Below are 21,161 nucleotides of genomic sequence, written 5' to 3'. Positions count from 1 at the left end.
TGCCAAAGCAGTGAGCGTAAGCCTCTGGCCTACATCCCACATCTGTGCAGTAGCATCCAGATGCGGCTGCTTTCCGGAAGGAGGGCTGGGCTCAGGCTCCCAGGCCGGGGTGCTGACTGCCGGTGTCTAATTACAGGCTCCCACTTCCTCAGATCCCGTCAGCCATTCTTTCATCTCACAGAGGGATCTCCATCTGGGGGCTGCAGGCTGGGCCAGAGGGGTGAGCGCTTGGTCAACGGCCAGGTTTGTGTTGGTTTCTGATAGTGGCATTTCCGGGGTGCTTCTAGGTGCCGGGCACCGAGTGCCTTGCCTGCATGAACTTGAAGGCTGCCTCCCACCCACGCCCCAGCAGGGCTGCCAGCGGGCCCAGAGTGCACACCTCCACACCAGGCACCCCAGACAAGCCCCCAGACCCCTCCCTCTCAGAGGTCAGTGACAGCTGGGCCCTAGAGGCAGGGCTTGCTGGGAACCGCTGCCCCAGAATGTGGGCCTCTTGTCACTAGCCAGCTTCTAGCTGTCTTCTGTCCCGGGCTGCCCGAAACCCTTGGCCAGCTGCCAGCAAAACAATGTATTTGTTCATCTTTCAAGCACTCAGTGGTGCTTGTAAAGCTGATTGTTATCTACCTTTGTCCACAGGACTTTCGGGAGGGTTCTGTGAAAATAAGCGAGGCCACTGATTAGAATTTTCTGTTCCTCAGAGGAAGAGAGTGTGACATGAGGGACATGTGGCAGAGGAGCTTGGCCTCTCCTCTCCCGAAAGGTTTTTTTGCGGACTCTTCTCATTTACGCATCTCAGGTGACCTAGGCCTGAGGTCTTGGTGGTTGGGGGTGTGGGGTGCCTCTGAAGGGCCGCTAAGTGATGCCCTGGGCTCTGGGGCTAGGCACATAAAGGGCAGGGCCACAGCCCCTATTTGCACACTGCTTAGCGGTCAGAGGAACAAGCAGGAGGCAAGCTAAAGTAGTGGTTCTTTACACAGGCCTCAGACAGGCTAGGATCCCTCCTGCTGGTTTCTAACCGCGACCCCGGGCCCACCTGAACGTCAGTTTCCTCATCTGTAGAAATGCAGAAAGTCATACCAAACTCAAAGGGTCAATGAGATGATGCCTGGGAGTTCCTGAGCCCAGCGCCTGGCACATAGAAAGTGCTCCACACATGGCAGCTTTTAAATTAGGCTTTAAATAGCCGGCTAACGTTAAAGGGAAGGATCTGCAGTTCTGCCAGTGGGGCTGGGGCATCCTCGTATGCATACACCCGCCCCCAAATCACACACACACACACACACACACACACACACTTCCTAGCCCCTCGGCCCAGCCTGCCATGGGACCCATCAGGGAGGCCGGCAGCAGGTGGGGCCGCAGTGGGAGTGGGGGTGGGGGTGGGGACGGGCGCTGGCACCGAAGGGGCAGTGGGGCCGGGCTTGTCTGGGCAAAGCAGCGCCTGCCCTCTGCGAGGAGGTGGATTCCGCCCCAGAGAGTGTGTGAGCCCCAGTTTGAAACCGAAACTTGGAAGGAAAAAAACACACAAAAACTCTAGACACTCATACAACCAAAACCAAACGGGTCCTTTCCCAGGGGCTGCAGGACTGCACACCTCCCCCTCCCCCCCCCGCCCCCTGCCCTTCTGTGGGAGGCTGGGTGGGAACCAAAGAGGAGGGAGGGTGGGAGGCCAGCCCCTGGGCCTGCCTGGATGGGGCCTCAGCCTGGGTACAAAACCTGCCTGGCTTTGCAAAGCCTTCTGAAAAGGAAAGCCTGCAGAGTGGCCACGGGGCAATGCCCAAGCACCTTCCAGGGGCCACCAGTAAGTGTAGCTGGAGTTACACTGTCCAGAGCAGGAGGACAGGGTCTGAGCTGCAGGCAGGGGGCCGGGAGTGGGTCCTCTGGGCAAGGAATGACGCCGACAATTCCTCACTGCCCGGAGGCCCCACGCGGGGCTGGTGCAGGGACTTGGTTAGCAAGGGCTGTGAGGGTCCAGCTCGCTGGCTCTGACCAGGGGGACTAAAACCTGGCGTGGGGGTGGGGGAGAAGCAGTCACCACATGGCCCTCCATCTCCCCCCGCTGCCGAGGACTCTCCTGGGCAGGTAGTAAAGGGTGCTGTGGTGTTTAGCACTAACCCCCAGGAACCCAGAGTAGGTGCCACACTGCCTGGCCCTCTGGAAGGTAAAGCTTCACTCCCTCCTGCCTCATCCAGACCTGAAGGTGGAGGCCTGTGGAGCATCCGGGGCGGGTTCCCTCAAAACCACGCCCAATCTCCACACCCTTTCCAGACTCCTGGCCAGCCGCTCCCTCCTTGGGCCCCTGACTCGACCAGTAGCAACACTGCTGGGCCCTTCTGCCTCCGTGTCTTTCCTCTGCTGCTCCCGGCCCTGAATACTGCTTAGCACCTCTGAGCCTCAGTTTCCCTATCTGTGAAGGGTGGGTCATGGTGTCTACCTCATAGTGTGGCTGTGAGAGTTAAGTGGGGTATGCGTAGGCCCACATCTGACACATGGTAGGCGGACGAGGGAATGGTAGTCAGGATCACCAGCATTATAATCAAATGACTTGGCTATCCCGTGGCTTCGGGATTTGGACCCGGGTCGTCTGATCTCTGGGCCTCCACTGGCCCTCTACCTGTGGTCTCTACAAAGACCCTTCCATCTGTCTGCCCTTCCTTTCCTTCTTGGTGCTGGTCAATGTCTGGTCTCTACAGGTGGTCTTGCCTGACTGGGGGCTTTCGGCCCAACTCCAAGGCCTTGTCCTCGCCACAAAGCCAACCCACTGGGAGCAGCCTGAGCCAACATTTTAGATAGAAAGGGGCAGCAAGGGGGGGGGAATGGGAGGGAGAGCTGTACTGAGCACTTACCCCCGCTTACATTTCTTGTAGACTTTGTAAATGTTCTCTTCAGGGAAGCCATACTTCTCAGAGATCTGGAAGAGAACAGTAGGGGATTTGTTGTCTGCTGCCCAAACTGGATCTATTCCAGCCTTTTATACTATGACTTTATTTCCTGATTATAAAATATACATCCCTACTGTGGAAAAATACAAAGAAGAAAATTACAACTGTCTGTAATCCTGTTTCCCAGAGATAAACATCTGGGTACACTCTTTCCCATCTTTTGGCCATGGGTGCAGATTTTTTGTATTCCCCATGGAGCTTTATAGACCTTCTTTTACTTCACATCGTATGTTATAAGCCTTCCTGCATCACAACAAACTCTTGACAGACTGCACGTTTAGTAGCTGTAATATATCCCAAGGAGCATCCACCAGGTCCCCCAACCCCTGCCTAAAGCCAGACCCACATCATGCCAGTGCCGGGGGCCCCCCATTCAGCAGCTGCCAACTCTGGGCAAGCTAGTGGCGGAAATGGTCATGCCTGCCTACCTCATAGGGCTGCTAGAAGAAGGGACTAAACTGGCCCAAAGATTCTGAGTCTAAGTGACATTAATGGCCTTTTGTGAGGCCAGCTTCTGGGGCTGGTTCCAGCCAAGCAGGACGGATGATCCATGAAGGGACCAGTAGGGTACAGCAGAGTGGAGAGAGCTTGGGCTGGACTGCAGCTCTGTCACTTCTAGCCACTTTGGCAAGTCACCTGACCTCTGGGAGGCTGTTTCCTCATGGAAATGAACAGATAATAATAGTACCCACTTTTTGGTGGTATTACAAGAATATGGTGAGCTAGCAAACGTCGCATGCCTGACAAAATGCCTGGCACGTAGTGGGTCTTCAGTAAAAGGTAGTTGGTGTTACTACGGGTTCATTTTCCCTTCCCCAGCCCGCCCTCTTGGAACCCTCTGGCTGTCCTGTGTGGTTCAACCTTCAAGCCCAGCTGGAGACTTGTGTTTGCTCAGTTTTTAGCTGAGCCACAAAGCTGCTGTGGGTTTTGTTCAAAGCTGTTCCACCCGCTCTCTGGCAGTTTGGGGGGTTGGGGACAGTCTCCTTGCCCAGACGCCACCTTTCGCCGCCCCCCCGCCAGCGCCCCCCAGCCAACCACAAGCTGGAGGAATGAGGCCCCCTGGAAAAGAAAAAAAGAGTGTCTCTGGGGCCTGGCCTTTTGGGTTTCATTCCCATTAAAACAGAAACAGGTTTGCAAAGCCAACAAAAAGCTCTGGCCTGTCAGACAGCAGCCATCAGATTAAGGAGGATTTATGGTGTGTGTGACTCCCAGGGTGGAGCCAGGGTTCTGGCTGGGAGATAGCATCACAGAGGCACGCCCCCACCAGCCAGGCCTGTAGGCCCCCCCCACTGGGGTGGGAGAGGTGGACCATCAGAAAGCCAGCGTTCCAGCATATTCCTCCTCAGAGCCTTCCTGTGGGAAATCAGTACTGTGGAGTGAAGAGTGGGGGACAGAAACACAGAGTGGGGTCTGGCCAGGGCTGTGGGGGTGTCACAGAGCCTCTTACCGCATTCCTCAGTCCCTTCAGGTCTGGGGTCTTCAACATGAGAGCATCAAACACCTCCTCGGTCTCCCTCCGCACATACAACAGAACTGAGAGGCAAAGGGGTGGGGTTTAGTGGTAAGGGGAGGACAGATCAGCCCGGGAATACCTCAGGGGATGGGAGAATCTTTAAAAATATTATTATTATTTTTTAAAGATTTTATTTATTTATTTGAGAGAGAGACGGCACAGAGGGAAAGGGAGAGGGAGAAGCGGGTTCCCTGCCGAGCAGAGAGCCCCTTGCGGGGCTCAATCCCAGGACCCTGAGATCATGACCTGAGCAGAAGGTAGATGCCTAAGCTACTGAGCCACCCAGGCGCCCCCCAAAATATTATTTTTAACATGAGATTGATTTCTGCAGAAAGGGCAAATCCTTGCTGAGGGTCTGTACCCAGATGGGGAAATACCACCCAGCTCTGCAGGTCCCACTCCGACTGTGCTGATTTGGGCAAGTTCCAATCACCGCTCTACCACCTGCCAGCTAGGTGACCTTGAAGACATTTTTCCATCAGTTAGCCTCACTTTATCCACATGGGAAATAGAGGTGGCCCCGCCCTCTATTTCACAGAGTTGTTGGGGAATTAATGACATGACATTTTAAATACCAAGTGCAGTACAAGGCTCAATTGAAGGTTGCCGTAAGCTTTTGATCCTAGCTGCTGGTTGGTTTCTCCTTGATAATCAGCTACAGTCCCCAGAGGTTTGGGCATGTCCCCCTCTCCCAGGAAGTCACAGATTCAGGCTGTCAAAGCCAGAAAGCCAGGTACAGAAACCCAACTCTGCTCCCAACCCCCAGTAGAGAAGGCAGGGGGCTTGCCCAGCATAATGAGCCTGTTGCCTTTTCCAACTGCCGCAGGATGCCCATGTCCAACAAGGCCAGAGGAAGCAGAAGCCCTCCAGCTCCATGGACCTCTCTCCAAGCACTCTGGGTGCTCCCCTGGCCCCCACCCCACCCTCAAGGTTTGGCCCAACTCCAACTCAGAGGAGTAAGGTGGCCCCTTGTGCCCTCTCTGCTGGGACGGATGCTGCCCTGGCTGCCTGGGCCATGGTGGGTGTTTGAGGCTTTGGGGCAGGCCTCATGGGGCGCAGGGGGCTCTATGGTGGGCTCAGAGAACAGATGGGCCGGGAGTCAAGGTACCTCTCTGAAGATCATCTTCCTTGGCCTTTTTGGAGGGCAGAGGCTCAAACTCCTCCGTGAAGGGTGAGCAGGTGCGTTTCAGAGGCAGCCTGGCGGGGGGCGGGGAGGAGGCAACAGGAAGGGGCTCGTGAGGAACCCAGGGGGATCCCAGAGTTGGAAGGGGCCCCAGAGCTCAGAAGATCCCATGAGGGCAGGCCCAAAGCAGTGGGATGGCAGTTAAAGCAACAGGTTCTGGAGTTGGGACTGCCTAGGTTCAAATCCCACTCACTAGCTGGGTGACTTGGGGGGAGTCTCTTAGTCCCTCAGGGTCCCCATCTATCCAATGGGGTGACAAGACAATGACAACAAGACTTCATAAAGTTGTGAGGCTGCAGGAGATCACGCAAACTGCTTCTAGAACCGCGTGTGGTGCACAGCAGGGCCTCGGTGAATGCCGACTATTGTTTTACCATCGATAGGATTCTTTTTTGAAAGAATCCATTTGGCCAGGAGGCAGGGAGAGGGGGCAGGGCTGTGGGATTTGGAGTAAGGCAGACTTAGGGTCCATGCAGATGCTACGCAAGCACTGGCCAAGTCACTGCACTTCTCTGAGCCTCTGCTTCCTCATCAGTCAAGTAGAGCAATAAGCCCTGCTTGCCCGACCTGCTGGGGCTGTGGTGAGGGGATAAGTGACCTGATTTGGTATGGAAGCCCCACATGAAAAGTACCCCTTATTCGGCGGGGGGAGGACACCGAGGTCAACAACAAATGAGCTTTCCCTTTTACACGCCACCCTCTCGTCCCAGCCTCAGGCCCATGAGGCCGTGCTCCCACTCAGGCAGATCTCTAGGCCAAGAGGGAAGGACGTCAGGAGGGGCCAAGACGCCGGGCCCCTCCCTCGCCTCCTGGAGTCTTTGGGGGGGGTGGACCCCATGGTCAGTCCTGCGGCACAGCGTCCCCTCCCTGCTGTCCAAATCTGCACTACCATCTCAGAGGCTTCTTCCTTCCCTTTTTACAAGCATGTGTCTCGCCAGAGATTTGCCAACTTTTCACATAAAACAAACCCATAAAAACGTGGGCAGTTTCAGTGAGAAAGGAGCCTGAATCTAGCTTGGGGGCTGGGGGCAGAGTCTCCCGGTTGCCTCCTCAGCGCCCAGGCCCTGGCTTGGGGGGCAGCACAAGCAGTAGGGGGCCAGGCAGGGTGGGTGAGGAGGCCCCTAGCTGCTTCTCTCCGTACCTGTTGGAGCTGCTCTGACCCGCCGAGGGCACGGCCTGCAATGAAGAGGAAAGACATTTTCCATCACATGAGGAAGATGAGAGGGGCCCTCCACTGCTGGAGGCTTTCTGGGGGGAGGGGGCCCAATCTCTGGGTGTGGGGGGAGGAGGGGAGATGCAGTTGCAATGCGTTTCCAGCCCATTCCGCTCAGATTAAGTCCTCTTAAATGAGCTGAGATCTTGAGTCGAAAGGTAGGATCCAGCCCAGGTAGAATGAGTCAAGGACTCTGTGGACACAGGAGGTGCTGAAGAAATATGGTGGACTCCATGAGCCCCACCTGAGCCCCAGCTTGCCCAGAAGGGCCAGGACTGCACACTGCCGTGCAGCTGGGAACTGGGAAGTGGGAGCAGAAGCACAAGGGGAAAGGGGGGTGAGGGGAAAGGGCACTCTCTGGAACCCCCCTAAGCGCCTGGCACTGTGCTGTCTGGCCCAGGCATCACCAGTCCCATGACGGGAAGCACCCAGGCCTGCCCAAGAGGGTGGAGAGCCTCCCGAGGTAACACACCTGGTAGGAGGCAGATTCAGGATTCAGACCTCCCCGCCCCCCTAACCCAGGCTCACAGGGGCAAAGCCTGGGGGCCTCCCTCTTCCCCACAGAGCAGCCGTCAACCTGGCCACAGGGCCCTTAATCCCATGAGAGCAGTCATCTCCCGATTTGGGGCCTCTGGCTGGGGAGAGACACTGGGGTCATGCAGCCACCGGACTATGGGGCCACAGAAGCGCTTCCGGGGCCCGGGGGCAGTGAAGGGAGGACGGTGGACACAGGAAGGGCTTTAGGTGTGCACCAGTGGCCACATCAGTGCTGACTGCTCTTTTGGTTCCACAACCTCTTACTGTTTGAGGTGAGTGCACTGAACACAGCTTGGACAGCAAGAGCTATTTCTGCAAACGTTCCCACCTACACGGGAGCGGGGCGGGGGGGACCTCGATGGAAGGAAATAGTCAAATTGTTTAATATGGAAGCAAACTACTAGACAGGCTCTGCAATCCTGATTCCCCCACTGACCTGCCGTGCGGCCTTCTCTGGAAAATGGAGGGACAACAGTATCTACCTCAAAGGAGGGCTCCCCGGCCTGAGAGGTGGTGTAGCTGGGGTTCGCGGGCTCGGCTTCTGAAGCCAAGGTGCCTGGGTCCAAACCCTGGCTCTGCCCGTGCTGTGGGGTTTGGTCTCTGTGCCTCAACGTCCACCCCACGAATCCGGGGAGAATGACAGTACCCATCCGGTAGGGCGGTAGGGACAGGGAGAGGAGGTGGCGCGTGGGAAGCATGGAGAGCAGTGCCTGGTGCATAGTGAGCGCTCACAAGCGTTGCCATGACCACCATGATCCAGCTTGGATTCGGCCGCCATCTAATTTGGGGCTCAGAAATCAGAAACTTCCATGCGCGCCCCAAGCATGAACGTTTCGACGGTTATAAGGTCCGTTTCTTCATTGACCTTCTTCTCTTCAGTAGAAAAGGTCATTAATGTTGTATGAACATGCGTACGTTTTTTAATCCCATGGGATTCAATAAAAGCATTTTCATTTTGATGTAAAAAATATCGGACCTAAACACGTCTAAACTGGCCTGTAGTGGCCGAGTGGCAGGGTGCTTGCCACCGGTCTGCGCCGATCAGGTCCCACCCAGGGGCCGGGACCCTTTCTGGCCGAGACCCTCACCCCTCCAGGACGCTGCAGGCCGGAGAAATGCACGTTGGGGATGAAGAGCACCGGCGGGGTCTCCAGGTCAGCCTCGGGCCGCAGGTACGTGGTCTCGTTGCCCCTGAAGCCGGACAGCAGGCAGCCCTTGATGCCTGATGGGAAAAGGACGGCACTGCATCTGGGACCTCTCCGGTCACACCCCCAGCCTCTGCCCTCCAGTCTCCTTCTCCCTTCGCCCCAGGCCAGCCCAGCCCCTGGCCCATCCCCACTGACCACTGCTGCTGGAGTCGGGGCACTTGACCTTCCTCCGGAACTGCTTCCGCTCATCATCCCGCATTTTCCTTTCTGCTCCCTGCGGGGGAGGAGGGGGAAGGGGGTCACCAAGGGCCTTGGGAGGGGCTGGCTGCCTTGCATCTTAACTATGGGCCAGCCTTCCGGGGCTGCCAGCCTTCTAGGGCTGCTTTCTTCCCAGAGTGAGACCAGGAAATGGGAAAGTAGCAGCGCCCACCCCGCCGGGCCCAGCCCAGCCCAGCCCTGTCTGAGGTCAGTCCAGGCCATGAGAGACAGACAGACAGACGTGGAGGGAGAAGAACAGACAGAGAAACAGAGAAAAGGGAAGTGGAGTCAGAGAGGGACAAGAAGAAGAAAGAGAAACATGAGAGAGACAAGACACAGAAAGAAACATAAAGAGATCTTCAGAAAGAGACAGAGAGGGGAGACAGAAGTGCAGAGAGAGGGAGAAAAATAGACTTAGAGGCCAAGACAGACAATGACAAGCACACGGAGGAGGGAGACGTGCAGAGAGCAAGAAGCAGAGGGAGACAGACATGCCCCGCATGGCTGGGGAGGACGCACGGGTGGGGGCTGGCCCTTCTCCCTCCCAGCCCACCCCCCACCCCAGCTACCTTGTCACAAAAGATCTTGATCTGGCAGACGGCTCGGTGCACCAGGCGCTCAGCGCCTGAGCCGCAGTCGTAGGTATCGATCTGCAGGTTCAGGGGGACTCCCTTCACCCCCTTCTGCGAGGAGAAGTCTGTGCTGAGGCAGTTGACACCGATGAAGACCTGGGGACAGACAGGGGAGCTGGAGAAACAGCCTGCCCTGGGCGCCAGCCCTGCTGTCCCACAAGCACCCTGATCACTGAGCCTACTGTGCCCCTGGGGAGCGGCACCCCTGGCAGGCACCCATCACCACCTCTTTTATGGACAGCCAACCTGGTGCTCGGGGTGGCGCGCCGGCCATCCCCAGGTGACACTGGGTGTGGGGAGGGCCCAGGCTGGAGCCCAGGCTCTTCAGCAGCGGGTGAGGCAGCTCCCACCAGACTGCCAAGGGCAGCCCAAAGGATCAAGGCCCTGGGAGGGAGGTTAGGGGTCCTTCGTGGGCTTTCATTAAAGTCCAGAGCCTCATTTTTCTGCCAGCCAGAGTGAGGAGTATGGAAGGGCCATAGCCCGTTCCCCCCAGCCCCAGAAGACCACCTTCCTGCTGGCCCCGGGCCACAGGGGTGAGACCCTGCCCCTCTGCACCCTTGACCACCAGCTCCAGCCATCATTGGACCTGTCACCCCCATTTTACAGCCAAGGAAGCAGAGGCTCTGAGCAGAGGGGTGACCTGCTGATGTTTCCACATTCCAGCAGAATGAGCCCAGGCGTGCGGCCACCCGGACTTCGGTTGGGGAAGCTGGGCTCTGCCACTCACTGGCCACGTGGCTTGAGACAAGTGCTCTAACCTCACAGAGCCTCAGTTTCCTTATCTGCAAAATGGGGTTAATTAAACCTACCTCACGTGGCTGTGAGGGTGCGTGGAGCACCTACTGGGCTGGGCATGTAGTGACCTGTTGTGAGTGTGACTGCTGGTCTCAACCCAAAGCCTAGGCCCAGCCGATGGCAGTCTGGGCTGAGTCTCAGCTGGGACTCCCTGGCAGGCTCACCTGGTGATTGTCTACCTGATTGACTCCTCCATGGGGTGCCAGGGCCACACCCCACTCCAGACTGGCCACTGTTCTTTGGGACATTTCCCTCGGAAATGATCCTGACCTGCACAGGTAGGGGTGCGGTGCCTGAGCAGACCCCCTTCCCTCCTTGGCTGTGGGGGCCAGGCCCCTGGGCGCATGCCAGACATACCTCCCCCTCAGCCAACTCAGCCCAAATGCAGCTCCCACCCAGCTGCATGAGAAAGACCCACGCCCGGGGGCTTAAGGGGCTGTGAGAAAATCCTAGCCGAAACCCACCTCTCCCTTCCTATGAAACTCTTTCCCCCGCCTCCCTGCACCAGAGGCCCCAACTCCTCCTCCAGCCCCTGGCATCTGTTTGAATAATAATAATCCCTCACTTCTGTGCCTCCCTTTGAGTTTTCAGAGCCCCTTCAGCTCTATTTTCTCCAGGCAGCCTGGACAGCCCCCATAAGGCAAGCTCCCCAGCCTGTCCAGGCCAGAAATGTCCTTGCCATGCGCTGGACCCAACCCTGGTCTGAGAGGGTAGGCCTGGCGCAAGGAAGCAAAGGACAGGCCCAAGGTCACCCAGCCCCCGGCTCTCAGACCAGTGCCCTTTCCACAATGCCGGCTCTCCAAACAGAAAACCAAGGCACAGAGAGGCCCAGAAGCACACAGCAAGCTGGCCTTGGGCACTGAGTGGCTGGGATGAAAGAAATCACCAGAGGCTCCACTTTCAGGCCTCTCCCAAGGGTCTGGCCCTGTGCCCGACTCTGAGACATGCATGATCCCAGGGGATCTTCACTACAATCCCAGGAGGCAGACTACTGTTCCCTTCTACTGGACGCAGGAAGTGATGTAACTGCGGTTGCGGCCTCCCTTGCGGACTCCAAAGCTTCCTCCTGCAACCCTGACTGGCCTGCAAGTCGGCAAACCTGGTGCATTGGTGGCTGGCTATGTGACCTCGGTTTTCCCATCTGGTGAATGGGTGGATGGGATTGATAACAACAGCCCCCACTGCTGAGCCAGGCTGGGCTCTACCCTTTACTTAGCACATGTGGTCCTCATGTGAATCCCTCAGTCGGTGCTCTCATTGCACCCCAATTTTGCAGCCACGGTCACAGGGCTGGGACGTAGGCCTAGCCTTTCTGGAAGGCTGTGCTTCTCCTCCTCTCTCTATTCTGCCTCCTCCACGGGCACGCTCATCAAAGCAGCTGCCACAATCCTAGATCCCCACCTGGGGACTTCCGAGGGACCCAGCCCCGTCACAGCCATGCACTGACCTTGGCCTCCTCGTTGACATTCCACACGAAGGACAGGGCGTTGTAGGCCACCTCCTCGATGTGCTGCACGGTGTTGAAGTTTTCTTTGCAGTCAGCTGGAACCACAGGAGACCAGAAGGGAGAGTCAGGAGGAAAGGGATCTGGGGACATGCTGGGGAGGGGGCAGTTAGGAGCCGGGCTACCCTCTCCCCCAAGAACCAGGCTTCAATGTGGTGGGGGAAACTGATGGTTGTGCCCTGGGTTACAGATGGGAAAACTGAGGTCCAGCCTGGGAAGCAGGTGTGCCCAAACCCCACAGAGAATCCCTAAGTTGGCCGGCTAGGCCAGGGCCCTCATCACTTCTGGGTGGAGGTTCGAGTTTGCAGTGGGATTGGGACTTGGGGGGGTCTCCCAGACACGGTAGTAGTAGAAGGAGTAAGAGCAGTGCCGGTGGTGGTAAGAGCACCAGGAAGCGTAGCAGCTCTGGGACTCCTCACGCCGAGCCATCGCACGGACAGTGAGCGAACTGGGGGACGGCCACCACTCACTGAACACGTCAGTATGGCGAGCCCTCAGTTAATCCTCATGGTGACGCTATGAACACTCAGTTTACAAATGGAAAGAAAATGAAGCTCAGAGATGTCTGGTCACTTGGCCAGGGTGCCACAGCTTAAAAAAAAAAGGCACAGCAAGGACTGGAGCTCAGCTTTGGCCCCTGGACACAGGCTCCTACCCACTTGCTATGTGGCCTCTCAGACATGTCATGGGATTGTTTCTAGTGATATCGTGTTCTCCAGGGCATGCGACTCCAAGGCAGAAGAAACAGCACTGGAGGCAGGCAGGGTAGCTGGCCTTATTCCATTTGATAGTTGAAGAAACTGAGGTCCAGAAAAGGGAGGTCACACAGGTCACACAGTCAAGAAAAGAGTGACGGAGTCAGAACCTGGAGGCCCGACGATGGGCGGTGCCTCCCACACATCCCGGGGCCCAGGACAGGGATAAAGTGGCACCCCGTGTCCCTTCCCCAGGCCCTCTCCCTGCTTACAGAGCCCCAGGGTCCCAGCTCCCAAAGCAGAACTGCCCTGCACTGTCCTTCCAACCTTCCAAATCACATTGCAGTCTGCTCTGTTCTCTTAGGCATTTGTGTCTCAATGGGCTAAGCCCCCCACGGGGACACGCAGGCCAGTATCCCAGGGGTCTATTTATCAGACACTGCTGGGGTCTCTAGGGCACTGTTTACCCCAAAGCAACATAGAAAAGAAGCCCCTGCTTCCAGCCCACAGATGCAAATCCCTGCAAACCCCACAGTGCAGGACCTGGAGACAGGGGCCAGGCAGGAGGCTGGGGTGAGAACTAAGTCCCGGCGAGATCACAGGGGGCTGGGGAAAGGGGCAGGGCAAGAAAGACCCAACTGGGTGTGTGTGTGTGTGTGTGTGTGTGTGTGTGTGTGTGTGTGTGTGTGTGTGAGAGAGAGAGACAGAGAGAGACAGAGAGAGACAGAGAGAGAGAGAGACAGGGACAGGGAGAGACTGAGAGCCAGGGAGGGGGTTCTGGGGGGGCTCTCACCCACGTCGATGACACGCTGCTTGGCAGTGGGTTGCCGGGAATGCCAATGCTTCCAGAAACGCAGCTGTTCCACGGGCACCTTCTCGTTGTCAAAGACAACCATCACCACGCTCTGCAAGCACAGCGGCCGCTGTGACCCCCAGCCTCAGGAGAGGCCCAGGCAGTCCCGATCCCTTCCCAGAGCCCTGGTCCAGCGCCCCTGCCCTTTTGCCTCCATGTCCCCCCACTCCGTGGCAGTGGCACCGCCTCCCTAGGGTCCCTGTCAGGCCGGGCTGGCCCAACCATCCTAGCCCCTTCCCGAGCTGCTCCAGGGACAACCTACCTTGACTTTGTTGGAGGACAAGGCAAGGCCTTTGCCGCCTGCCGGGGTCCGCAGGGTGATGGGGTAGAACTGGCCCTTGTTGAGGTAGGCCATCGGTGACTCCCCCGACTTGATGTGGATGGCTTTGGGGGAGCCCAGGGTGTACTCAAAGTCACTGCAGGGAGGAGACGGGAAGGACAGAGAGGCTGAGCTCGCAGGCAGGAGTATCCCAGAGGGCAGTGCGACAGGAGGCTGAGGATGTGCTGGGGATTTACTGTGGGACTTTGAGAAATCATCCTACCCCTGGACCTCAGTTTCCTCATTTTCGGAGTTTCTATTTATGGTTTCATTGAGCCACAATCCTGCTGAATAACAAATAATGGAAACCAGAGAGACCCCTGAGGGGTGACAAAGCCCCAGGGGAGATGAAGGGCAACAGAACCTCAGTTTTTGAACAGGGCTCTGAGCTCCCTGTCACAGCCCAAGAAAGAAATGTAGAAATCTGTCTCTCTCCTTTCATGTGCTTTCACTCCCCTCTTTTCATTCACTGACGATGTCTGCTCTGGGGACAGTGTGAGGCTCTGTCTGTAGCCTCTGCCTACCGTCCAAGTGGCCAAGGTTCCAGAAGGGCTGAGTTACCTCTTGGGGCTGGGACAGTCCTCTGGACACGGGGGTTCTGGAGACGTTTTCAGGATATCCGGGAAGAGCAGCGACTGCAGAGAAACATAATTCAAAGAGAATAAATGGCCACATTCAGGCTGCTGGGGCCTCATCCCAGAGCTGTCCCATACAGCTGTGCAGGTTATGCAGTGCACAACTGGGACAACAGTACATGGCAGACCTGCCTCTGCTCTAGGACTTTTTATCCCAAGGATTCCAAACCTCTGACCTCCTCACTGTCTTCTCTCCTTCTGCACATGCATGCACATATCCAGGAATGCTGTGAGGGGTATGGGGGTGGGCCCTCACCTCCTGTGGGTCATCTTTGAAGGTGCTGTCAGGCTGCCAGCGCTGTGTGGGTGGCACCCCATGAATGCTCTCAAACAAGGAGTTGAGGGAGCTGTTATCATACATATCACTGGTGGGCAGCAGGTAACTGTCCACAGAGCCAGCTTCCAGCTTGCTGGGGCCGGTGGGGAGGGGAGCTGCCTTGCCCTGAGTGGGCATGGCCCCCTCCAAGCTCATCAGGTTATTCTTCTTGAGCACATCTGGGTACTCTGGGGTTTCAGACACATTCTCTGTCAGGAATTTCATGAGATGCGTGGGACTTTCAAGGGGAGCGAGGTCCATCTCATATTCCATGCCATGGTAGTACCTGGGGACAGAGGAGGGCTGAGTGAGTGCACCTCTTCTCTCTGAGGGGCGAGGGGACCCTCAGTTGGACTGGAGGGTGACCATCACGCTGACCCACTGACCTTCTTTAATCCCACGTAATGTTAGATCTTCCCGACGTGCATGAAGCAAGACAGAGTAACAGGCCAGTTTGTCACAGGGATGAGCAGGGAGGAGGGTGTCAAGAATGGAACCAAGTACAGGCTCAGGGTCGAGGGGAAAAACATCTGCTTTATCTTTTATAGTACTTGGTCATTTTAAAAACTGAAAGTTCATTTATTTCTTACCCAGAGTCAAATGTCCCCACCTTAAAACAACTGCACTGAGTCATCTACACGGGGGGGGGGGGGGGGGGGGGGGGGGGGGGGGGGGGGATTTTACTGTTAACACAGTACAGTTAATATATGTTGAGAAAAAGGTCTGGAAGGGTATACTCCAAACTGCCGGGGTCCGCAGGGTGATGGGGTAGAACTGGCCCTTGTTGAGGTTAAGCGGGGCAGGGGAGTAGGATTACAGGAAACTTTTACTTTCTACTTTATATATTTTATAGAGTTTGAATATTTTATAACAAACGGGTATTACTTTTGTAATCAGAAAAGCTAACGACATGTTTAAAAATTAGTTTTCAGAAAAGTCCCATGCACAACCCTACTGTTCCTAGCACGGAGGGGCCCTGAGCCAGCAGCATGAGCCATAATGCCTGCCTTAGCAGCTTGGATTTTCTGGAAGGCAGAGAGAAGCCCAGAAGGTTTCCCAGCAGAGGCCCTACATGGTAGGTGGGGAGGCGTGGGGGAGGAGGGTGGGGGAAGAGTAGAGAAAGGGCAGGGTCCCTCTAGTACCCATCTGGCCGTGAGCATGGCCTGGGCTGCCTTCTAGGAGGAGGGGAACATCAGCGCCCCGAGGCTATAATGTCAGGCAGAGGCCCATGAGAGCCAGAGGAAAGAAGTACCTGAACCCAGGTGTCCCCTCCCCCAGGCCAGGTCTCCCTCCCCGTGAGACTGCAGGGAGGAGGGTTTTGGAGCTAGGACAGAAAAGCTGCCTTCGGGGCTTTTCCTGGACCATGGCTTTGAAGTTTGTTTTCAGTAAACTCCAGCCCACATGGCCTGCAGGCTCTCTAGTGGAACAGGGTCTCATTATGACTTGGTGGGCCCTAGTCTCTTGCCTTCGGACTCTTTCCACCTTAAAAAAAAATATTTTAAAATACCTTTTTACAGTTGCATTGGTATAAAGATAGGTGTAATCCAGGTTGGATTATATTCATTATTTTCTTCTGATTTTAAAATAAATTCTCACTTCCATGGGCCCCTAAGAGTCCTGTGGGCCCTGGGCACTGAGCCTTCTGTGCCCGATTGTTAAGAGCCCAGAGGTGGAGGGGAGCATGAGGAAAGGGGCCGAGATGGTGGTTGAGCAAACCTCACCTCTTTCCTTGGTCGTTCCGGCCCCCAGTGCTGGAGGACAGGATCCGCTTCTCCTTGGGGCCCTGAGTGGAGAGGAAAGAGGGATTTATGCATTTATGGCAAGATCAACCCCCTCGGGCGGCCTTGGCCAGACAGAGGAACTACCTTGGTCACTGGGGGAAAACCTGCCAGTCCTTGGAGTTGGCTGGCCATCAGTCAGTCTGAGTCCCAAGTTAGAGAGTGAGAAGAAGTACCTCAAGATTAGCTGTTAGGCATCCTGGAATTCAAAGTCAGGCAGATCTGGCTTAAGTTCTAACTTTACCACTTAAAAGTGCTGTGTGACTGAATAAATGACTTCACCTTTCTGAGACTCAGTTTCTTCATATGGCAAGTGGGGGATTATAATACCTACTTCAAGAGTATTTGAAGATTTACTAGTAAAAATAATGCTTGCTAGTTTTTGTGGGGTTTTTTTTAAGATTTATTTATTAGAGAGAGAGAGAAGGGGGGTGGGGGTGGGAAGAGGCAGGAGACGGAGAGAGAAAATCTCTAGCAGACTTCCCGCTGAGTAAGGAACCCGACATGGGGCTGGATCCCACAACCCTGAGATCATGACCTGAGCTAAAATCAAGAGTCGGATGTTCAACCGACTGAGCCACCCAGGTGCCCCTTGCTGGTTTTTAAGATTTTATTTGTAAGTAATCTCTACACCCAACATGGGGCTCCAACACACAACCCCAAGATCAAGAGTTGCATTTTCTATCAACTGAGCCAGCGAGGCGCCCCTTGCTTGCTGTTTTTTAGTCTAGTACTTCTTGTGCACTAGGCCCTGTACTAGGTACCTTCTACGTGATCTCTAATTTAAGCCCTGTACCACTCTGTAATAGCTACTAATATCATCTCCATTATATGGATGAGGAAACTGAGGCCCGGAGAGGCTCTGTTGTCTCAGTGGTTAGGAGCGTGGACTCTGGATCCAGATTTCTTGGGTTCAGTTCCCAGATATGCCACATACTGGCTGTGTGCCCTAGGGGGCAAGTCCCTTAACCTCTCTGTACCTCGTTGTCCACATCTGTACAAGGATAATAATAGTAACACCCACTCCTGAGCTTGTTGTGAGTGCTTAGACCTAGCACATGGAGAACACTATCTAAATGTGACTTTTCATAATTATAATGTTGTTGTATCTTAGAACATCCAGGTCATTTTGACCTCTGGCTAATAAAGCCAGAACCAGGTCTCCAACCCAGCCTAGGGACTCCAATGCCTGGGCTCTTACTCACACCCCATGGGAGAGCATGCGGGAAGGTGCCAGGCACAGAACCTGGCATTCAGTAAGAAACCATACACTGTTATTTTTAGAAGTATATTGCCCAAAACCACACTGCCAGTTTGTGGCCAGATCAGGTCTCAAACTCCCAACTCCATCCCCGCCGCACATCATGAGACCCCGTCCTTACTATCCATGGGGCTGTTCTGAACCCAGAGTGCTCTGAAATGGGGAGGTGGGGGTGGGGCAGGTGTTTTCACTAAAACCACGACAGGTATCACCTCCAGAACCTGTGCCCACCATTCTGGCCCTGGGAATGGCCCTTTGCCTGGAAAGATGGTACTGGATTTTACATTATGGTCCAACCTCAAACTGTAAATCCCAGCCTGGGGGTTAAATCCAGGCCTAGGATTCTGGCTCTCACCCCATCTCCAGCCTGAGGGAGTCAATACAAATTTCTTTCCCAAGGCCTGGTCCAAACACTATCAGCACGCTATGGGTCTGCTGGGGAGCAAGTAAGGTAGGGTAACCACACCCCTCCATGGTGAGAACCAAAGCCAGAAAGAAAATTTGGGGCCTTCTCGTATCTGAGACCACACTTCCCATCCTTGGCCTGTGAGTTTACACGGAGAGTGTGCTTCCCCCCCTGGGGTAAGGTAGATAAAATATTTCTCGGGTCAGGAAATTTGAGGGCTTATTTACAAAGTGGCTTTAAATCTTCAAGTCCAAAGCCAGTTATCTCAATAATTGGCTGTTTATGTTTCCCATTCTCAAATCTGGGAAAGTCTCCTGGAACAATCACCCAGCCTAGGGAGAACGAGAAAGTTTGCTATCATGTGATAATTCAGACGGATGGGTAGGGGCTGCTTGGAGTACTGGCTTGAGAAAGATTCTTCAGCTTCCTGTACCCCCGGGGAGAAGGCAGGCTGGAGTCCATGGCATGGCACAGGCATGGGAAGGGGGGGCACTGTGTGTTAGGGATCTGTGATGGCCAACTGGTCAGATAGGAGAGGGCCTCATTCCTGTTCTCAGGTGCTGACAGTCTCCCAGAGTCAAGGCCAAGGCCCTGGAAACCATTAGAGAACCATAAGGACCGTTTGTCAGGAGGTGTTACATTACACAGAATGGGAGCAAGGGCAGGAAGGATAGTCAGACACTCTGGACAGGGACAGGTGACATGGCAAGTGAAAGTGGCCTTGGGAAGAAAAGGAAAGGATTCAAGAGCAGAAGGCATGTTCTAGGTGGTGGGGTTGGGACAGGCGGGTGGGGAGGACAGGGCAACTGGGATGACCTAAGGGACAGGGGCAGAAAGAAGAGGCTGGGGGTGCTATTGTGAGGGGGGGTGTGTGGCCAAGACATCGATCCATTCCATCAATATGCACCGGGTGCTATGTGTGTGGCAAGCAGTTATGGGGTGCTGAGAACTGAGTAATGATCACCACGCGGTTTCCGTCCTTCAAGAGCTCAGTCATGGGGGAATGAAGAAAAGTTTCTAAAGACTTGCTGTCCAAGTCTCTAAAGAGTCGAGGATAATGATGGTAGTTGCTGAGGGTACCTGGAGGCACAGAACGGGAAACCCAAGAAAGACTTCCCCTTTCTCAGTGAAGGAATGAGACCCAGAGCTGAGAGGAGGGTTTAGCCAGGGGAAAGGGAAGGGGGCCAGGCAGAGGGAACAGCATGTGTGAAGACCCAGAGGAGAGAAAAAGCACGGTGTGGGGCCGGGCGTGGGCTGTGGGGCCGTGAGGCCTGAGAGCGAAGGCGTGCGTTCAGTCAGAGGGGTACAGGCCCAGCGGGGGCAAATGTACCATGTAGTAATCATAGAGGAAGCTCAGGGCTGCAACACTGTCATCGTCCCCATTGACCCTCATCATGGCCTTCGTGGCGGCCGTCAACGGGTTTTCCAGGTAGGTCTTCCAGGCCTCATCCTCACTCGTGTAGGGGAACTTCTGGAAGTTGACCGGGTCATTCTTTAGCAGTCGCACAGACCTGAAACTGGAAGGCAAGTAGGGAAGGTCAGAGTTAGGCTGTCCCAGAGGAAGGTCCATGAATGCTCAGCCTCAGCACAATGCCCAGGAATTCAAAGTTACCAGTCTTGAAAACTTGAAACTGCTTCTTCTGTCCCGCTTTGGGCAGCTTGGGGCAGTAGAACGTACCTGAACTCAGGAGCTAGATGCTTTCAGTCTATTCCAAATGTTGCCATGTAGAAGCTGTCGACCTGGGGCCTCAGTCCCCTCATCTATGACACCAAGACCCTAACCCCAACCTTGCAGAGCGTCACAGAGGATTCAATTAAAATGCTTCCATGTAGATACTTATTCAAGGGGATTTAGCATAAGAAGGATAGGAAATCATGACAAGCTGCAAAGAACAAAATTTCCAGATAACCCAGAGTGAGAAGTTCCCCTCCAGACCATGAAAGACTCAGAAGGCTGGCCATGGTTGCCAGTTAGGGAGTGTGGTGAGGAAGCATGTGGGCAGAACCCAGTCTTGGGACGTGGCGTTTCAGACCAACATGGACTGCAGAGGGCCCAGGCAGCTGCCCAAATGCCAGGAACTTGGGCAGGGGAGGGGAAGGGGATGCTGCAGGGCACACGGACAAGGCAGAATCGGGCCCTGTGCGGAGAACTCAGACACATACAAAGCAGGTGGCCCAAGAGACAAGCCACCCGGGCTCAAAGGAAAGAGATCACAAGAGGCTCTTCGGAGGAAGCAGACACCTCAGTTGGGGGCCCTCAGCACTGAGGATTATATCATGCAGAAATGTGAGGGGGGGGGCACCGGGATAGGGACGTGATGCAGAATAATGATGATGTCATTATTAAAAGTAATATCTAGTCTTTATTGAGCATCGGCCACGTTTTAGGTGCTGAGCTAAGCACTTTCCATGAATTCTCTCACTGAATTCTCACAACAACCAAGTAAGGCGGGTACTATTCTTGTCCCTATTTTATAGACAAGGAAGCTGAAGCTCGGAGAAGTTAAGGGAATCGCTCAAGCTCCTGGAGCTCCAGCAGGATGATGCTGTGATACAGGATAGTGTTCTCAAACTTGAGCTGCATCACAAGGACCTGGAAGGCTTGTTTTTAAAAACACTGATTTCTGGGCTCCACCCCTGGCATTTCTGATTCAGTAAGTCTGATTCAGTTAAGTACTGCTGATGCTGGTAGTCTGGGGACCACCCTTTGAGAATCACTGGTGTAAAACATGCTCCTTGGTGGTGAGCAGAGGCACAGAGGTGGGAAGGTTCCAGTGTGTTCACTTTAGAGCAAAGAGTGTGTGAAGGAGAGTGGTAGCTGAGTAGATGGGAGGGGCTGGACCGGGACAAGAGAACCCCATAGATGAAGTGGGCACTTCATGGTCCGATGGCCCCCTTCCTAAGGGAGCCTCACAGACTCTCTCACGTTAGGGACACAGAATATGTATGAGCGCTTTCCATCCCTAAGCTCCGCTCCGTATAAGAACACTACGAGGTAAGGATCATTGGCTTCGTTTTGCAGATGAGGGAGCTGAGACTTGGAGAGGGTAAGAAAATGCCCCAGATCACCCAGCTAGTCCATGACACAACCAGGATTTAAACCCAGGCTTGTCTAGTACCAAAGCCGTGTGCTTTCCACTGAGCCGCCCTGTTCTACCATAATGCAAGAAGGG

At 55.0% G+C, this 21,161-nt stretch overlaps 1 protein-coding gene across 3 annotated transcripts in view; it reads right to left on the bottom strand.

The window, feature by feature from the left end:
* Positions 1 to 21,161, bottom strand: part of GRHL3 (grainyhead like transcription factor 3) — a 33,291-nt gene that overhangs the window by 2,022 nt on the left and 10,108 nt on the right. The window contains exons 2-16 of one of the 3 annotated variants that reach the window (XM_021684134.2): positions 19,319 to 19,505; positions 16,265 to 16,326; positions 14,484 to 14,829; positions 14,154 to 14,227; positions 13,536 to 13,689; positions 13,214 to 13,325; positions 11,669 to 11,763; positions 9,364 to 9,522; positions 8,732 to 8,810; positions 8,477 to 8,610; positions 6,780 to 6,814; positions 5,564 to 5,652; positions 4,390 to 4,475; positions 2,847 to 2,911; positions 31 to 207 (exon numbers count right to left, since the gene is read on the bottom strand). In XM_021684134.2, the coding sequence (XP_021539809.1) occupies positions 171 to 207; positions 2,847 to 2,911; positions 4,390 to 4,475; positions 5,564 to 5,652; positions 6,780 to 6,814; positions 8,477 to 8,610; positions 8,732 to 8,810; positions 9,364 to 9,522; positions 11,669 to 11,763; positions 13,214 to 13,325; positions 13,536 to 13,689; positions 14,154 to 14,227; positions 14,484 to 14,829; positions 16,265 to 16,326; positions 19,319 to 19,505 (1,714 nt within the window). In that variant the 3' untranslated portion in view covers positions 31 to 170. Of the gene's footprint in view, positions 1 to 30; positions 208 to 2,846; positions 2,912 to 4,389; positions 4,476 to 5,563; positions 5,653 to 6,779; positions 6,815 to 8,476; positions 8,611 to 8,731; positions 8,811 to 9,363; positions 9,523 to 11,668; positions 11,764 to 13,213; positions 13,326 to 13,535; positions 13,690 to 14,153; positions 14,228 to 14,483; positions 14,830 to 16,264; positions 16,327 to 19,318; positions 19,506 to 21,161 lie in introns of those variants that run through there. The other 2 variants (XM_021684133.2, XM_021684135.2) reach the window with 2 other exon arrangements.

The sequence above is a fragment of the Neomonachus schauinslandi genome, chromosome 4, assembly GCF_002201575.2.
Source record: "Neomonachus schauinslandi chromosome 4, ASM220157v2, whole genome shotgun sequence".
Taxonomy (NCBI): Eukaryota; Metazoa; Chordata; class Mammalia; order Carnivora; family Phocidae; genus Neomonachus; species Neomonachus schauinslandi.
Note: the sequence above shows the minus strand (reverse complement) of the source record. Positions and strands in the feature narration are given on the sequence as shown.